Source organism: Oenanthe melanoleuca, chromosome Z (genome assembly GCF_029582105.1).
Source record: "Oenanthe melanoleuca isolate GR-GAL-2019-014 chromosome Z, OMel1.0, whole genome shotgun sequence".
NCBI lineage: Eukaryota > Metazoa > Chordata > Aves > Passeriformes > Muscicapidae > Oenanthe > Oenanthe melanoleuca.
The window spans coordinates 50,880,280-50,892,638 of NC_079362.1; the positions used below are offsets into that span (position 1 = coordinate 50,880,280).

Below are 12,359 nucleotides of genomic sequence, written 5' to 3' on the forward strand. Positions count from 1 at the left end.
ACGCTGAGAAGTGCATACCCACATAAACGTGAACACATGCATACACACAGATAGCGTCTGTTAATGAAGGGGCACGGACAGTAGCTCAAAGCTGTCCTTGCTCAAATCCTTCCAGTCCTCCCATGCCTCACCAAGCTTTAGCGCACGCTATGCTATCATGGCAAGAGCACAGGATTAAAACATACCACACGAATCCTCTGCAGACCAACTCCTCTAGAAGGTGCATTCAAGCAGTCGATGGGAACTCTGACCCCGCTCGTTACACAACTGATGCCATTAGACTTTACACAGCTCTGCAGCGCTGTCTCATGGCTCTGGAAGTGCTGCTGCCAACAACTTGCACCTCAGCCCGTATTACTTCCACCAGCACCTCTGCCTCTTTCATTTTAAACTCTGTGAAGCTCCCACCACCACGACAGGCAGCAAGACTCCCTTCCAGCAGGGTGCCGAACCCCACTGCTCAGGGACAAGTGTCATAAAAGAGGTGCACCCACCCGCCCTCCAGACACAGGACTCACCTGCTCCTGAAGCAACATTAATAAAAAAGTTCCATACATCTGCTGGGTTTTCTCAGGCTATGTATTTATATGCAGCCCTGCCATACAACATGCTCCTCCTGACCTCATACTTGGCAGGAGGAAAAACACAAATAAAGAAGAAAAGGAGGAAAAAAAAAAACAACCCAAAAAACCGCAAACACAACCCAAAAAAAAACGGAAAAACAACTATCGCAAGTTACGCGCTGGAGGAATAATAAAAGCCGGCTTTCCGGTTACCTGACTCAGCCACATGTCTCTGCCCCCACACTGCAAATTTTCCAGGCTCGCAGGGCTGTCCCAGGTTCATGTGTCACACGGCGGAGCCCTGCCTCCGTGCCCCATAAGGAAGCGGCGCCCGCCCGCCCGCGGAGAGCCGAGCGCCGCTTCCCAAAGGAGCGCCAGCCCCGGCACGCCAGGAGGCAGGGCGCACAGAGCAGGGGAGAAAAAGAGCCTCTCGACTTACTGCAACTACAGGAAGTGACTTAATGTTGTACTGAAAAGGTTTTCGGGGGGGTGGGGTGGGGGGGAAGCTCCTGTTTTTCCAGTCTCCTTGGCGTACTTAAGGAAAGCTTTGGCTGCAAACAGTGTAACTGCTTTCATGGCCATCCGTCTTGCTTTTGGCTGTGGCAGGACATCCCGAGCTATAGCTGGGAGGAGGACGCTGCTCAGAAGAACCTGCCATCCCCGGTTCGGGAAAAGAAATGATGGAGGCACAGACACGGCACATAGCAGAGCCACGGCAGCGGGGCCGACCAGGTCACCTTAGTGCCTCGGTTCTGCAGTGTGGACAGACACAAACAACCCCCCCAGACCACATGTTTCTGCTGAAAGACCGGAGTGTCAGTGCGGTGTGGTATTTACTTACAGATACACCCAAAATAGCCGTCTAAATACCACTGGAAGCAAAAATACATGCATACAAAAACACTTCAGACACATGAGGACACACAGCTCAGTTCTGTCCAGTAGGACTGCCTCAGTGTCAGGCAGGGGAAAAATCTCCAGGAATCCCACTGCCACGGGGAGTATGAGAGCATATTCTCTAAATTACTTCTCTTCCTCCCTGAAGTCAGTACTCTGTTCCCAGATTCTCATGCTGGCTCTATTCCCTGCAGACAAACAACTCTCTCCTTTCCACACCCCACAGCTCCACACCCTAGGTTGGGTCTGCTGCGCCCTAGGTTTGTGCCCACTCTCTCCTTGTCCCTCATTTTCTGTACCCTTCTGGATTCTTTCTGCCTTCTTCTCGTACTTTGGATTGCTCAACCATTTTCTCTACTTATATCCATTTGCTTGCACCACCAATTCTAGACCAAAATCAGGTTTGGTTGTAGTCACGTTACCCAGCCCATGAGAATTCATGTTGTCCTATTTTCCCCAGTTCCTTTCCTTTACTTGTCTTGGTCCTTGTCTTCCTAGTCAGCAACATCTCTGATTTTCCCATCACTACACCAGTGAAGTCAAACAGTTTCTCTAAACTGTCCTTGGGCACAATGCCTAAGTGTTGGATAGGGGAGGGGAGAACAGGCCCTTCCTCTGTGAAAGGCCTAGGACTTAAGAATTAATGCATCCTTGGAAAAATATCCATAAAACCTCTAAAAGACAAAATCTCATGTCCAGTCATGGGAGTCAAACTGGGATCTCTTATGTATTTTGTTCTTCACAGAATTAAGATTGCTCAATAGAAACCCATAAAAAATAAATAGTAATAAAGAAACAACCACACTGACACTAAATCCCTCACTAAACTTCTCCACAACACGTGCAGACAGCTCAGTTTCTTCACAGTGGAATCTGTCTGGTCCTCAGCTTAAGCCAGGATGCAGTTTGTATGTGGGAAAAGCACAAGAGTGTGTGGAGCTGAGTGCCTACTGCTTCTCCCTAAAACAACACAGTGAGCAGTCCACCAACGCGATCCCTGATTGCCAGCTGATCCCTGGAGACACCTCTGGATTCCTTAAGGCAAAAGAGGATCAGACCTGGAATCCACGACCACAGCACAACACTGATGCAGCGTGCAGGAGCTGCGCCAAGCCTTTGTGCATTCTGTTGTCTCACAGAAAGGGCCAAAATGGGTGTGCCTGTTAAATGTGAAACAAAGCAAAATGGATGGCTGTTTTGAAGCAATAAAAATTATTTTGTTGGTTCCAAAAGGGGGAAAAAAAAATCTAATAAAAATGAAATTAATAGACACCTGGTAAGGGTGCAGCCCTTTTCAGCTCTGAGGTCATGGATGAACCATGGGTACATTCACTTCCTAGCTGTGCTGGGTGAGTACCAAATGCTACTTCAGCAGGTATCCCAGATTAACCTCAGAGGAAGGAGTGTCCCTTCATGCCCAAAGACCTCAAGTGAGCCAAGGATTCCTATGCCCACACACACAGAAGTATTGCAGCAAATACCACACTGTACAAACACTCCTGTTGGGCTCCTTTTCTCACCCTTGGCCAGTTGACCATGGACACTGCTAAGTTAGTACTGTTCTCTAGCCTCTGCAGTGTATCAGGCAAATATTAATCACATGTGCAGATGCACAAACACATACACTTTTGTCTGTAGAAATGCTGTAGACACGCTTCTTTTCACAGAAGGAGAAGGTTGGAAAATACTTCTAAAATCATCAAGTTCAAATGCAATGAGACACAAACACATCATGTTTTAAGCCAGTACCAGTGAAGCAGAACACTCTGTGAAGCATAGAGACCTCGTTGTGGTACTGTCATTATTAATGCATTTTTCCAGAAGTACACAAAGACTTCATTTCCCTCTCCCTGCTACAGCATAACCATGGGCAGGACACAAGTAGCATTTAAAAAATGTACTCCTCAATTCTCACTTTCTGTACTGCTGGGAATGGTTCTGTCCAAACATTCCAGTCTTGCCAATTTCTATTAAATTATATCCTATCCAATGCACTACACAAGAACATCAGTATATTAAAATACTGAGTCAGCTCTACCTGAGTCCACACTAATCATGGCAGCTTTTAGACCAGGAGAACTGGAAAAGGAATAGAATATTTATTTTCTGCTCTACAAGACTTCTCAGGAAGACAAAAGCAAGGGAAACGTAGGCACACATTGAGTTTTGTTTCTGCAAGCTAGAAAACCTTTATTGTACAGCTGCCTAGGAGGGTCCAAGAAGAGCAAAGAGAAGCAAGTGACGGCATATTTCCAACACTGAAAGTCTTTAAAAGATGCCTTTAAAGATACAGATATCACATGCTAAGCCTGCTCTCCCCATCTGGTTATCATATCTGCTCTAAAACATTTTTATCAAGGATCTGACTGCCCTTAAAGTAGTATTTTTCATTGAAATATTGTTATGAATAACAGTCTCCTTCCAGAGCTATGGCATCATACAGAATGTGGCAAAGGAAAAAATGCAGAGGCAATAGTTGGCAAAAATGGAGTTACACGCTCAAATTCATTTTGAAAGCTTATCTGGGGTGGGAAAAGGAATTAAAAAAAAAAAATTATTTGATCAAAAGACTTTTGATTCCTTACTACAACAGAGAATAAATTAGTAAATTTTCCCTTCTCCCCCCACCTCCAAAATACTGCCTTTGTTCTTCTTCACTTTACCATATATAAATATCAACCTCACCTTCTGAAAAGATCCAAAACTCATGAGGCCAAGTACTTCTTTTTTCCCCCCAAAAAAAGCAAAACTGAATATTTGACCATTTTTCTTTCATTCTCATTTTCAAGTGTTGGATTTGAGTATAAGTTAAACAAAACAACAACAATAAAACTTCTTGGAAAATAGACTTTAACCTTCCACACTCATTTTATCAGTTTTCTCTTGGCTAGCAATATAAAGAAGATGCCATGAAACAATTGTTTTCAAAAGTGCTGGTGGGGAAAAGTCCAAAAACTAAACAGATTACCTAAAAGATTTTTCTCTTTTTTTATTCCAAGAACGTAGAGAGAAAACCTTAGAGAATCAACAAGTAATTTCTGTGCTTTTCCAGACACAACAGGAGCATCGAGTGTTGTATTTTCCTCTTTGCAGTTAAATTAGTCAGTGGCAGTGTGTGAGCACAGGTGTAGAGTGCACACTGCCCCAGCTGGCTGCTCATCTTGGGCAAGGAGGAAAGGCAGCACAGCACAGAATTCAAGCCCCCAAGCTGCTCATGATCAGCCTGGTGCTGGGTGCTGGTCCCAGCAACCTTCCTGCAGCACCTGGCTGTGGTGCCGGGATGGCCCAGCTCTGCCCAGAATGCTACACTGTGCTGTGGACCTGGCTGATAACACCTTCTTCTCTTTTTCTGCCGTGCAAACCAACCAGTAAATACTGCCTTGTAAGGAAGCTGATATGTTTTGCTCATGCTCAGCTACAGTTGTGCTCCAAGAAAATGTGATTTAACTCCTGATGCACCTGATACTGTTGGGTATGGGGTACAGCAGTCCAAACCAGAAATCCCCAGAGAGGAATAACAGACCATGCTACCAAACCCACACTTACAGGGATGGAGGATTCTCCTGCTAAAGAGGAGCATTTGCTGCACATTTTACCAAACAAATAAATCTCCAGTGTAAAATGTTTGCTGCAAATTTAATCTGAAAGAAAAACGAGGAGTAGAAAACTGGGAAAACATTTATATGTGTTTTTTAGATTACTTTTCAAAATTTATGTGTCAATACCCCAGCTGGAGAGCTGACTTTTAAATCTGACATCTAAATACTCAGTGCTTAGGGTGGGGGGTGAAATCAGAAAATGGGGGATAGCAACTCCTCTGATAATAACAGAGAAGGGATGGAGCTACACCACTTTATAGTAAACAGGGTATTGTTTCACCATGTAGATGCTCCAGCTCAGATATTTGCAGTGGTTAAGCTGAGGACAGTACCTTAACTCAATGAACATAAGTAGCATTAGTTGAAGAGAGATAGCTCAGATGACTGCTGTGTTTTGCTTGTGCTGGGAACACAAACACCAGGGCACTGGGCTAAGATGGCCCATTTACCATGCAACGTTGGTAAAAGAAGGAATTTAAAGAATTGATCTGCTCTTTTAATACCATGCTGTTTCTAGAAATAGGATGATTACAGCAATAAGAGAAAAAACCATCACAGCCACAATGCAAATACCATTAAAAGCATCACTGCATGCTCTCATAAAAAGTGCCTCTCCAGCTTTCTTGTAGGCCACCCCTCAGGTGGGAAGGTCTCCCTGGAGGCTTCACTTCTCCAGGCTGAACTCACACTCTCTCAGCCTGTCTTCATAGGAGAGATGCTTCAGCCCTCTGATCATCTAAATGACCCTCCTTCAAACTCACTCCAGCAGGTCCACATCCCTCTTATGCTGGGGGATCCAGACTTGGACACAGTATTCCAGATGGGTCTCACAAAAGTGGAGAAAAGGTGGAGAATCACCTCCCTTGACCTGGTGGTCACATTTCTGTGGATGCAGCCCAAGATGCAGTTGGCTTTCTGGGCTGCAAATATACATTGCTAGGCTACTTAGAGCTTCTTGCCAAACAACATCCCCAAGTCCTTCTCTCCCAGGTTGCTCTCAGTCCATTCTCTGCTCAGCCTGTATTTGTGCTCAGCATTGCCCCAACCCAGAACCTTAGGCTTGGCCTAGTTGTTCTTGAGGACACAGGCCCACCTCTCAAGCCTGTCAGTCCCTCTGGATGGCATCCCTGCCCTCTGGAGTGCTGACCACACCACGTGGCTTGGTATCCCTGGCAAATGTGCTGAGGGTGCTACCACTGATCACATCACCAACAAAGACATTGAACAGTGCCGGTCCCAATAAGTGACACGTGAGAGGGAGATGACTGATCTTCATTTGGACCTTGAGCTGTTGAGCCCAACTCTTTGAGTGCAAACATCCAGCCTATTCTTTATACATCCATTAAATCCACATCTCTTGGTTCAGAGACTGTCTCGTGTGAGACAGTGTCAAATACTTTGCACAAGTCCAGGGAGATGGTACTGGTTGCTCTTCCCTCATCCCACCATCCACTGTAACCCCACCACAGAAAGCCCCCACATTTGCTGGGCAGGTGTGTCCTTATAAAGCCATGTTGGCTGTCAGCAACCACCTTCTTATTTTTCATGTGCATAATTTTCAGGAGGATCTCCTCCATGACCTTACCTTGCACTGAAGTGAGTCTAACTAGCAGCTCTTGCTTTGGTGCTGGTGATCAGATGGATGCACTAGTCTGGATGTCCCACTGTCACCTCCTCAACTCCTCAACCACAGAATTATTTCTTAACCTTGTAGAGGTTAAGAAAAGACTCTAGCTTTTATTCTTCTCTTTGGCACACGTTTCCCAGCTATGACAGCATTCTGGTACCACCCAGAAAATGCTCAGAATACTTACCAGCCAGCTAATCAAAGGAGCATATATGCAGTGAATAGCCCTTCTGGTGTTAGAACGGGGTCTTTCAAGGTCACATTACACATTTTTACACCATTAAGTGTTTTCTTTCACAAGGTACAAAAAGACTTATCTACAGAATTTATATCCGAACATCATATACCCACAGCTAAATGTTACTTCTGTGAGCTGAAAGCAAATACCACCTTCCAAAAATACATCTCTTAACCCTGTCTAGACTTTTTAATGCCTAAAACTTTTACTTCTAGAACCTGTGAAATGAAAACTTGCAGCTCAAACAGAAATTAATTTAAACAAGAAAATATATACTATAAGAAAGTTGTGCTCATTAATTAACCCTGAAAAAAAAGATAATCTTCTTTATGAAAAATAGGTTTCCAGGGAAGTAAAAAGCACAACCATCTTGCATCTTGAGAGTGACTGCAAAATGCCCCCCAATCAAAATGCACAAAATCTGCTTTACATTATTGACAACTCCCTTATTTGAGGCTGGTAATAAATCTCCTTTTCAACGTACTTAGAATAGCTCAGTATCTGGCAGTTTTGTGCTGGGACATCTTGTGTGTGCACCACCTCAAGGCCATTAACCACAAAAACTAAGAGGCTAGGCTGTTTTACCATCCCAGTTTCTGACAGAGAGGTCCCCAGGGCAGTCAGACTATGAGTGGCAGGAATCAGGGCATGGGTGGGAAGGGAACAGTCATTAGCTTAGTCTGCTAAGTGCTCCACCAGGCAAGGAAGAGCAGAGCAGAAGGCATGATGGTTACCAGCAGCACTGCCACCTCTGGACAGAAACAACTGAAAACAGCTGGCTACTTTGGCAAATTGCTGTCACAAGTCCACCTGTGGGGTGTCCCTGTGGCTCTGAGCGTGACCAGCAGGTCCAATGTCAGACAAGCCAGAAAGAGCCTTAGCTGCATTTCACTGATGTGCTTCCCAAATCATTCTCCACCAATGTCCATTAATATCCATGTCAAGCTATGTAACTGAGAAAGAAACAGCTTGTCTTACACTGAAAGCAAATGATGAACATGAGGATGACTCCCACTGTTGGTGAAGCACTTTGCTGTCCTCTGTGACTCAGGAGAAACCCCAGCTCCCCTAACTCCCTTGCCAGCCCTTGAAAACGTGGCACACACCTCTTCCAACAGTATTTCATCCCCTGCTGCTTTACACTACTTCATGATCACAATAAAAGTGACAAAGGAAAAATAGTTACAAAGTCCAGGCTTGGATCCACATAGTAGGATGGGCTTCACAAAACTAAAGTAGAAGGCTGGTAGAGCAAGAGGAGCAAACCCCCAAATTCTTCTCTTCCTTTTTTACTTATCCAAATCACCTCCCCAAAGAAGTCATGGATGTGAGCTGGGTATTTGCCTGAAAACATCTTTTAACACAAAAGTCCATCAGTGTTACCTGCTGAAGTACAAGCAAAGGCTGTATTCACTTTCTATCCAAGAACAACTGAACCACAAAACCAAAATATTTAGATTTATAATTTCATTACCCTTCTGTGCTTATAAGTTTCTGAAGAGGTGAGAAGTGGAGAACAGATACATAGAACTATTGCAACAGGAAAAACCATCAGGAAAGAACCTGGACTCCTGGGATATAAACCTGCTGCAGAGTATTAAAACTGATTTACAGTTTCAGTTTCGTCTTACAGCTGTGCACAGAGTGGAAAAAATGGGAAAATTGTCTTCTGCAACAGTGGTTCAACAAATATTTGTTTTTATGAGTCCTGGAAGGACATTATTTTGTCACATGCTTGCCTCCAAAAGAAATATGGTTTATGCTGCATAATCAGTATGATATTTCAAATAGTGGGAATTGTTCCCTCCTCCTCTTCTTTATATTAACCAAGTACGGATTCCTTCTATGAGATGTGTATTGCTTTCCAAACTTTGAAAGCCTAAGCAATCTGCATTTGCCAAAAAAATTGAAAGCTTTTCCTCTGCATTTAAAATAGTTCAGACCAATAAACTGATTTTCTTAAAAAAGCAATCACCAGATTAAATATGGAAAAGGTCACCATTAGAATTAATTCTCCATGTTCATTCCAAATAACTAAAACCAGTGACTTATAATTGAATGTCTCTGAAAAATATTCAGAATTAGCAACTTTGAGGGCAACAGCTACCTTTCTGCTTTTGAAGTGATGCTTTGCAGCAAATAGGTGTACAGCCCTGCTCCCTTCACTAGAGCTTTCACAACACCAATCTTCCATGAGAAAACCTGGGCTTGCTGAAGGAAGAAAACTACTCTGTATATAAGGACAAAAACAAAGAGACTGAAAGCCCAAGTGCAAACTCCCTTCAGATGGCAGCACTTGTGAGACAACCCGACTAACCCAGCACCATTAAAAACATGAACAAACCCCTCTCCCCATCCCAACTATCCTGTCAGAACACCAAGGGCTGGTTTTAGCAGAGCCAGCCCCTCACCCCAGCCCATTTGAGGGTCTCACTCACCAATCCCCGAGAAGGAAACCCCTGGATGTTACCGTGTTCAGTTTTTCAGCAAATTAAGTCTGAAGCACACTTTCCTTTGCCTTAAAGGGACTGCACAGTCCTGACACATCAGCAGGCAGGGAGCCCAGTGGTTGCTACAGAGCATTTATTTATACTCATTTGGAATTTCCTGAGACAGTCCCAGCCCGGCAGCCAGCCCAGCCCAGCGCCAGCGGTTTCCTTCACAGCACTTCACATGCTGTGCAATGCCACTGGTTCCCCAAGGGTTAAAATACATTAAATGGGCAGCAGGACAAAAGGAACTGTACCGAGTGACATGCTAAAATTATGTTGGGTTTCTGTTTTTGGTTTGTTTGGGGTTTTTTTTAATTTATTTTTGAAGAACACAGATGTAATTCCCAAAAGCAAATTATAAGTTCAGGTCACTTCTCTTCCACCCTGTGTTCTCCCTTCCTCCCCTTCACCCCCACCCACCTCTCTTACTTCTCACTCCCACATGTGGACTGAGAGCACAGAAAGGTTCATTGATATAATTTGGGCAGAACAATTACCCCTGTTGTAACCACCACTGCTTGCAATTTTGTCTGTGTTACATTCAGTCTTGTTTTATTTATGCTTCCCAAATGCAGGTTATAATTTCAGGGATAAAAATAAAAACTTCTAGTATATGTTTTCTTTTTTTTTCTGAAGCACAGCCAAAATATACAAGATATCCTTAAAGCTAGTAAAAGCACTTTGAAAACAATGCACAGTTTTTCCATATTCAATTTCCTAGTTTCCACATAACACCAAGTATTAATTCAAGGGTAACGGGATTCTAGATGCAAGAAGACTCACTTCTCAGCATCATAAAAAGAGCCTCAAAACCCTCAGCTCCATCTCTCTTCACCTCTGCTTACAACAGCTGCTGTTAAAAGGTGACAGACTCATTTAATTAACAAGGGCAAAGGTCCTAAGACTTCCTAAGACAGGAAAATAACTTTTCCTAAAGGAAAATAACTTTATTTTCATATTATGCATGTAGATTTTCAAGAACAGTTAAAAAAAAGGTGGGGGGGGGGACGACATGAATTCTCAAAACAATTTCCAAGTTCATTGCAGATTGGAAGAGCTGTGCTTCAAACAGAAGTAGGATCTTGTGCTGAAATGGCAGGAGCAAGGTCCAAGTCTTCCACAATGCCTTCAGCTAAAATTGCACAGACTTCCAATAAAAGTGTTTCCTGAATGTCTTGATAGTTTCAGTGGCATTTAATATGAAGCAAAGTAATATACAATACTTCCAGGCATCAGATTTTGGACTCTAAAGTAGGTTCTGCCCTCTGGGTAATTTAAAATTATTTCCTTGAATTACAAGTCATTGATGTATCTAGTATAAACCATGAGCTCACAAAAAAAGTCTGAAGAACCCAACTTGTTTCATCTATGGACCACAAAGGTATTGAATTTTAAATTAATTTGGTAGTGCTATAACCACTACATGCATGAAGAAAAGCAGCTCACCATAAAATATTATTTGAGAACAGTACCTAACCACTGTTTGAAGTTTCTTCTAGAAGACAGAAAAACTCTAGGGCAGCTGACACTCAACCCATTTTCAGTTCAGGAAGAAAGCAAAAATTCAGCCCTTGAAACACTGTCTGGCCTGCAGCCACCACTTTGTGCTTGCTGCTTTTTAAGCTCTATCTTTCAACCAGCCAGGTGAGAATAAGCAGTGCACAGCAGCACTGGGTGTTAGTGGTGGGCATCTGCAGCTCCATCAGCAGGTTCTTCACACCAGGCAGGGGAGATCATTAAAACAGCCATCTAGTGTTCTGCTGTGATAACAAACCTGGCACTTGGAATGGGGAAGCAAAGAGAAGAACATTCTTCTCAGGAGTTAGGATTCAGCTCAGAGGGAAAAAAAAAATTATCTTAACATTATATGGTTTCATTTTTCTAAAAAAAGACAGCATGATATCCTGTTTAGAGAAGAACAGATTTTAGCAGCTGTCCACACATGCTCCATCTGTTTATCATTACGCTGCGGTTTTGAGGGCTCGACATTCGAACAGGCGCTTCATCAAATCATGCACCTTGAGTGGACTGTCCTTAAAACTCTGTTAGCTCAGCAGGGTGAAAAAGACCTCATGAGTGCATGTAATAACCCATGGCGTGTATCAGCACATCAGCCCTGGTCCCACAATTCAAATATGGAAGCACATGTCTGGGTTAGCACCAGTAAAACCTAAAGGCAAAGAGCATATACATATTTATTTTCTTGGTCTTTGAGATCATTAAAATGTCAAATAAACTCATTCAGCTACTGTTTGCAGTAGAAACAAAACTGAGGTCAGAGCACAGCTCCCCAGGGACCAAAAACCCTGACTTGGTCTGAAGCAGAGTGAATGTAAGGTTTGGTGTATGGGCAGCCATCCAGCTGATAAATTCTTATCTAAAAAGCAGGTTATTTCACACCCCTTCTGAAAACAAAAGGCAGAGAGGGCACAATGAATCTGTGAAAGGCGACGGATGAAACACAGCTCTTTAAAACACATGCCTCCAACAGACCATTTCCTCAGCAATGGAGTGGCTCTGCTTGGAAAGAATGAAATAATCTGCCTGATTACAGTGATCCAGTTCAGGAGAGCACAGAGCTTGGCCATACTCACCACTCTCAGGTTTATGTTCCTATCCCCAAAAACAGCTGCTGCATTTTGATGCAGGTTGGATCTGGGGTTCTTTTAGATTTTAATTTGTGACTGAGTGGGCATGTGCTGTTTTGTTTTTTTTTTCTTTACAGCCTTCCAGGATTTGGCAGCTGGTTTCCACAGAATGATTTAATACTTGCTAGCCATTGAGGTCAGACATGAAACTGATCTGGTCCAGCCATCTCCTCCCTAGCAGATGCGTCTGGAAGGGCATAAGAAGCAAGCAAACATACAGCAACATTTCTCCCCTTGGCAGGATGGGTTTTAAGTCACCATGTCAAATGTATGTTTTCATTTGCAACTGATAAAT

General features: G+C 43.4%; 1 protein-coding gene across 6 annotated transcripts in view; it reads right to left on the reverse strand.

The window, feature by feature from the left end:
* The window catches only part of KANK1 (KN motif and ankyrin repeat domains 1), a 125,878-nt gene that overhangs the window by 26,864 nt on the left and 86,655 nt on the right, over positions 1–12,359 (reverse strand). The window contains exon 1 of one of the 6 annotated variants that reach the window (XM_056513854.1): positions 9,363–9,461. The exons of 2 other annotated variants lie outside the window; for them this stretch is intronic. Coding sequence is in view for 1 of the 4 variants with exons in the window: in XM_056513850.1 (XP_056369825.1) it covers positions 777–846 (70 nt within the window). In the remaining 3 variants the exon portion in view is untranslated. Of the gene's footprint in view, positions 1–18; positions 121–518; positions 695–776; positions 1,000–9,362; positions 9,462–12,359 lie in introns of those variants that run through there. 3 more of the 6 variants (XM_056513850.1, XM_056513853.1, XM_056513855.1) reach the window with 3 other exon arrangements.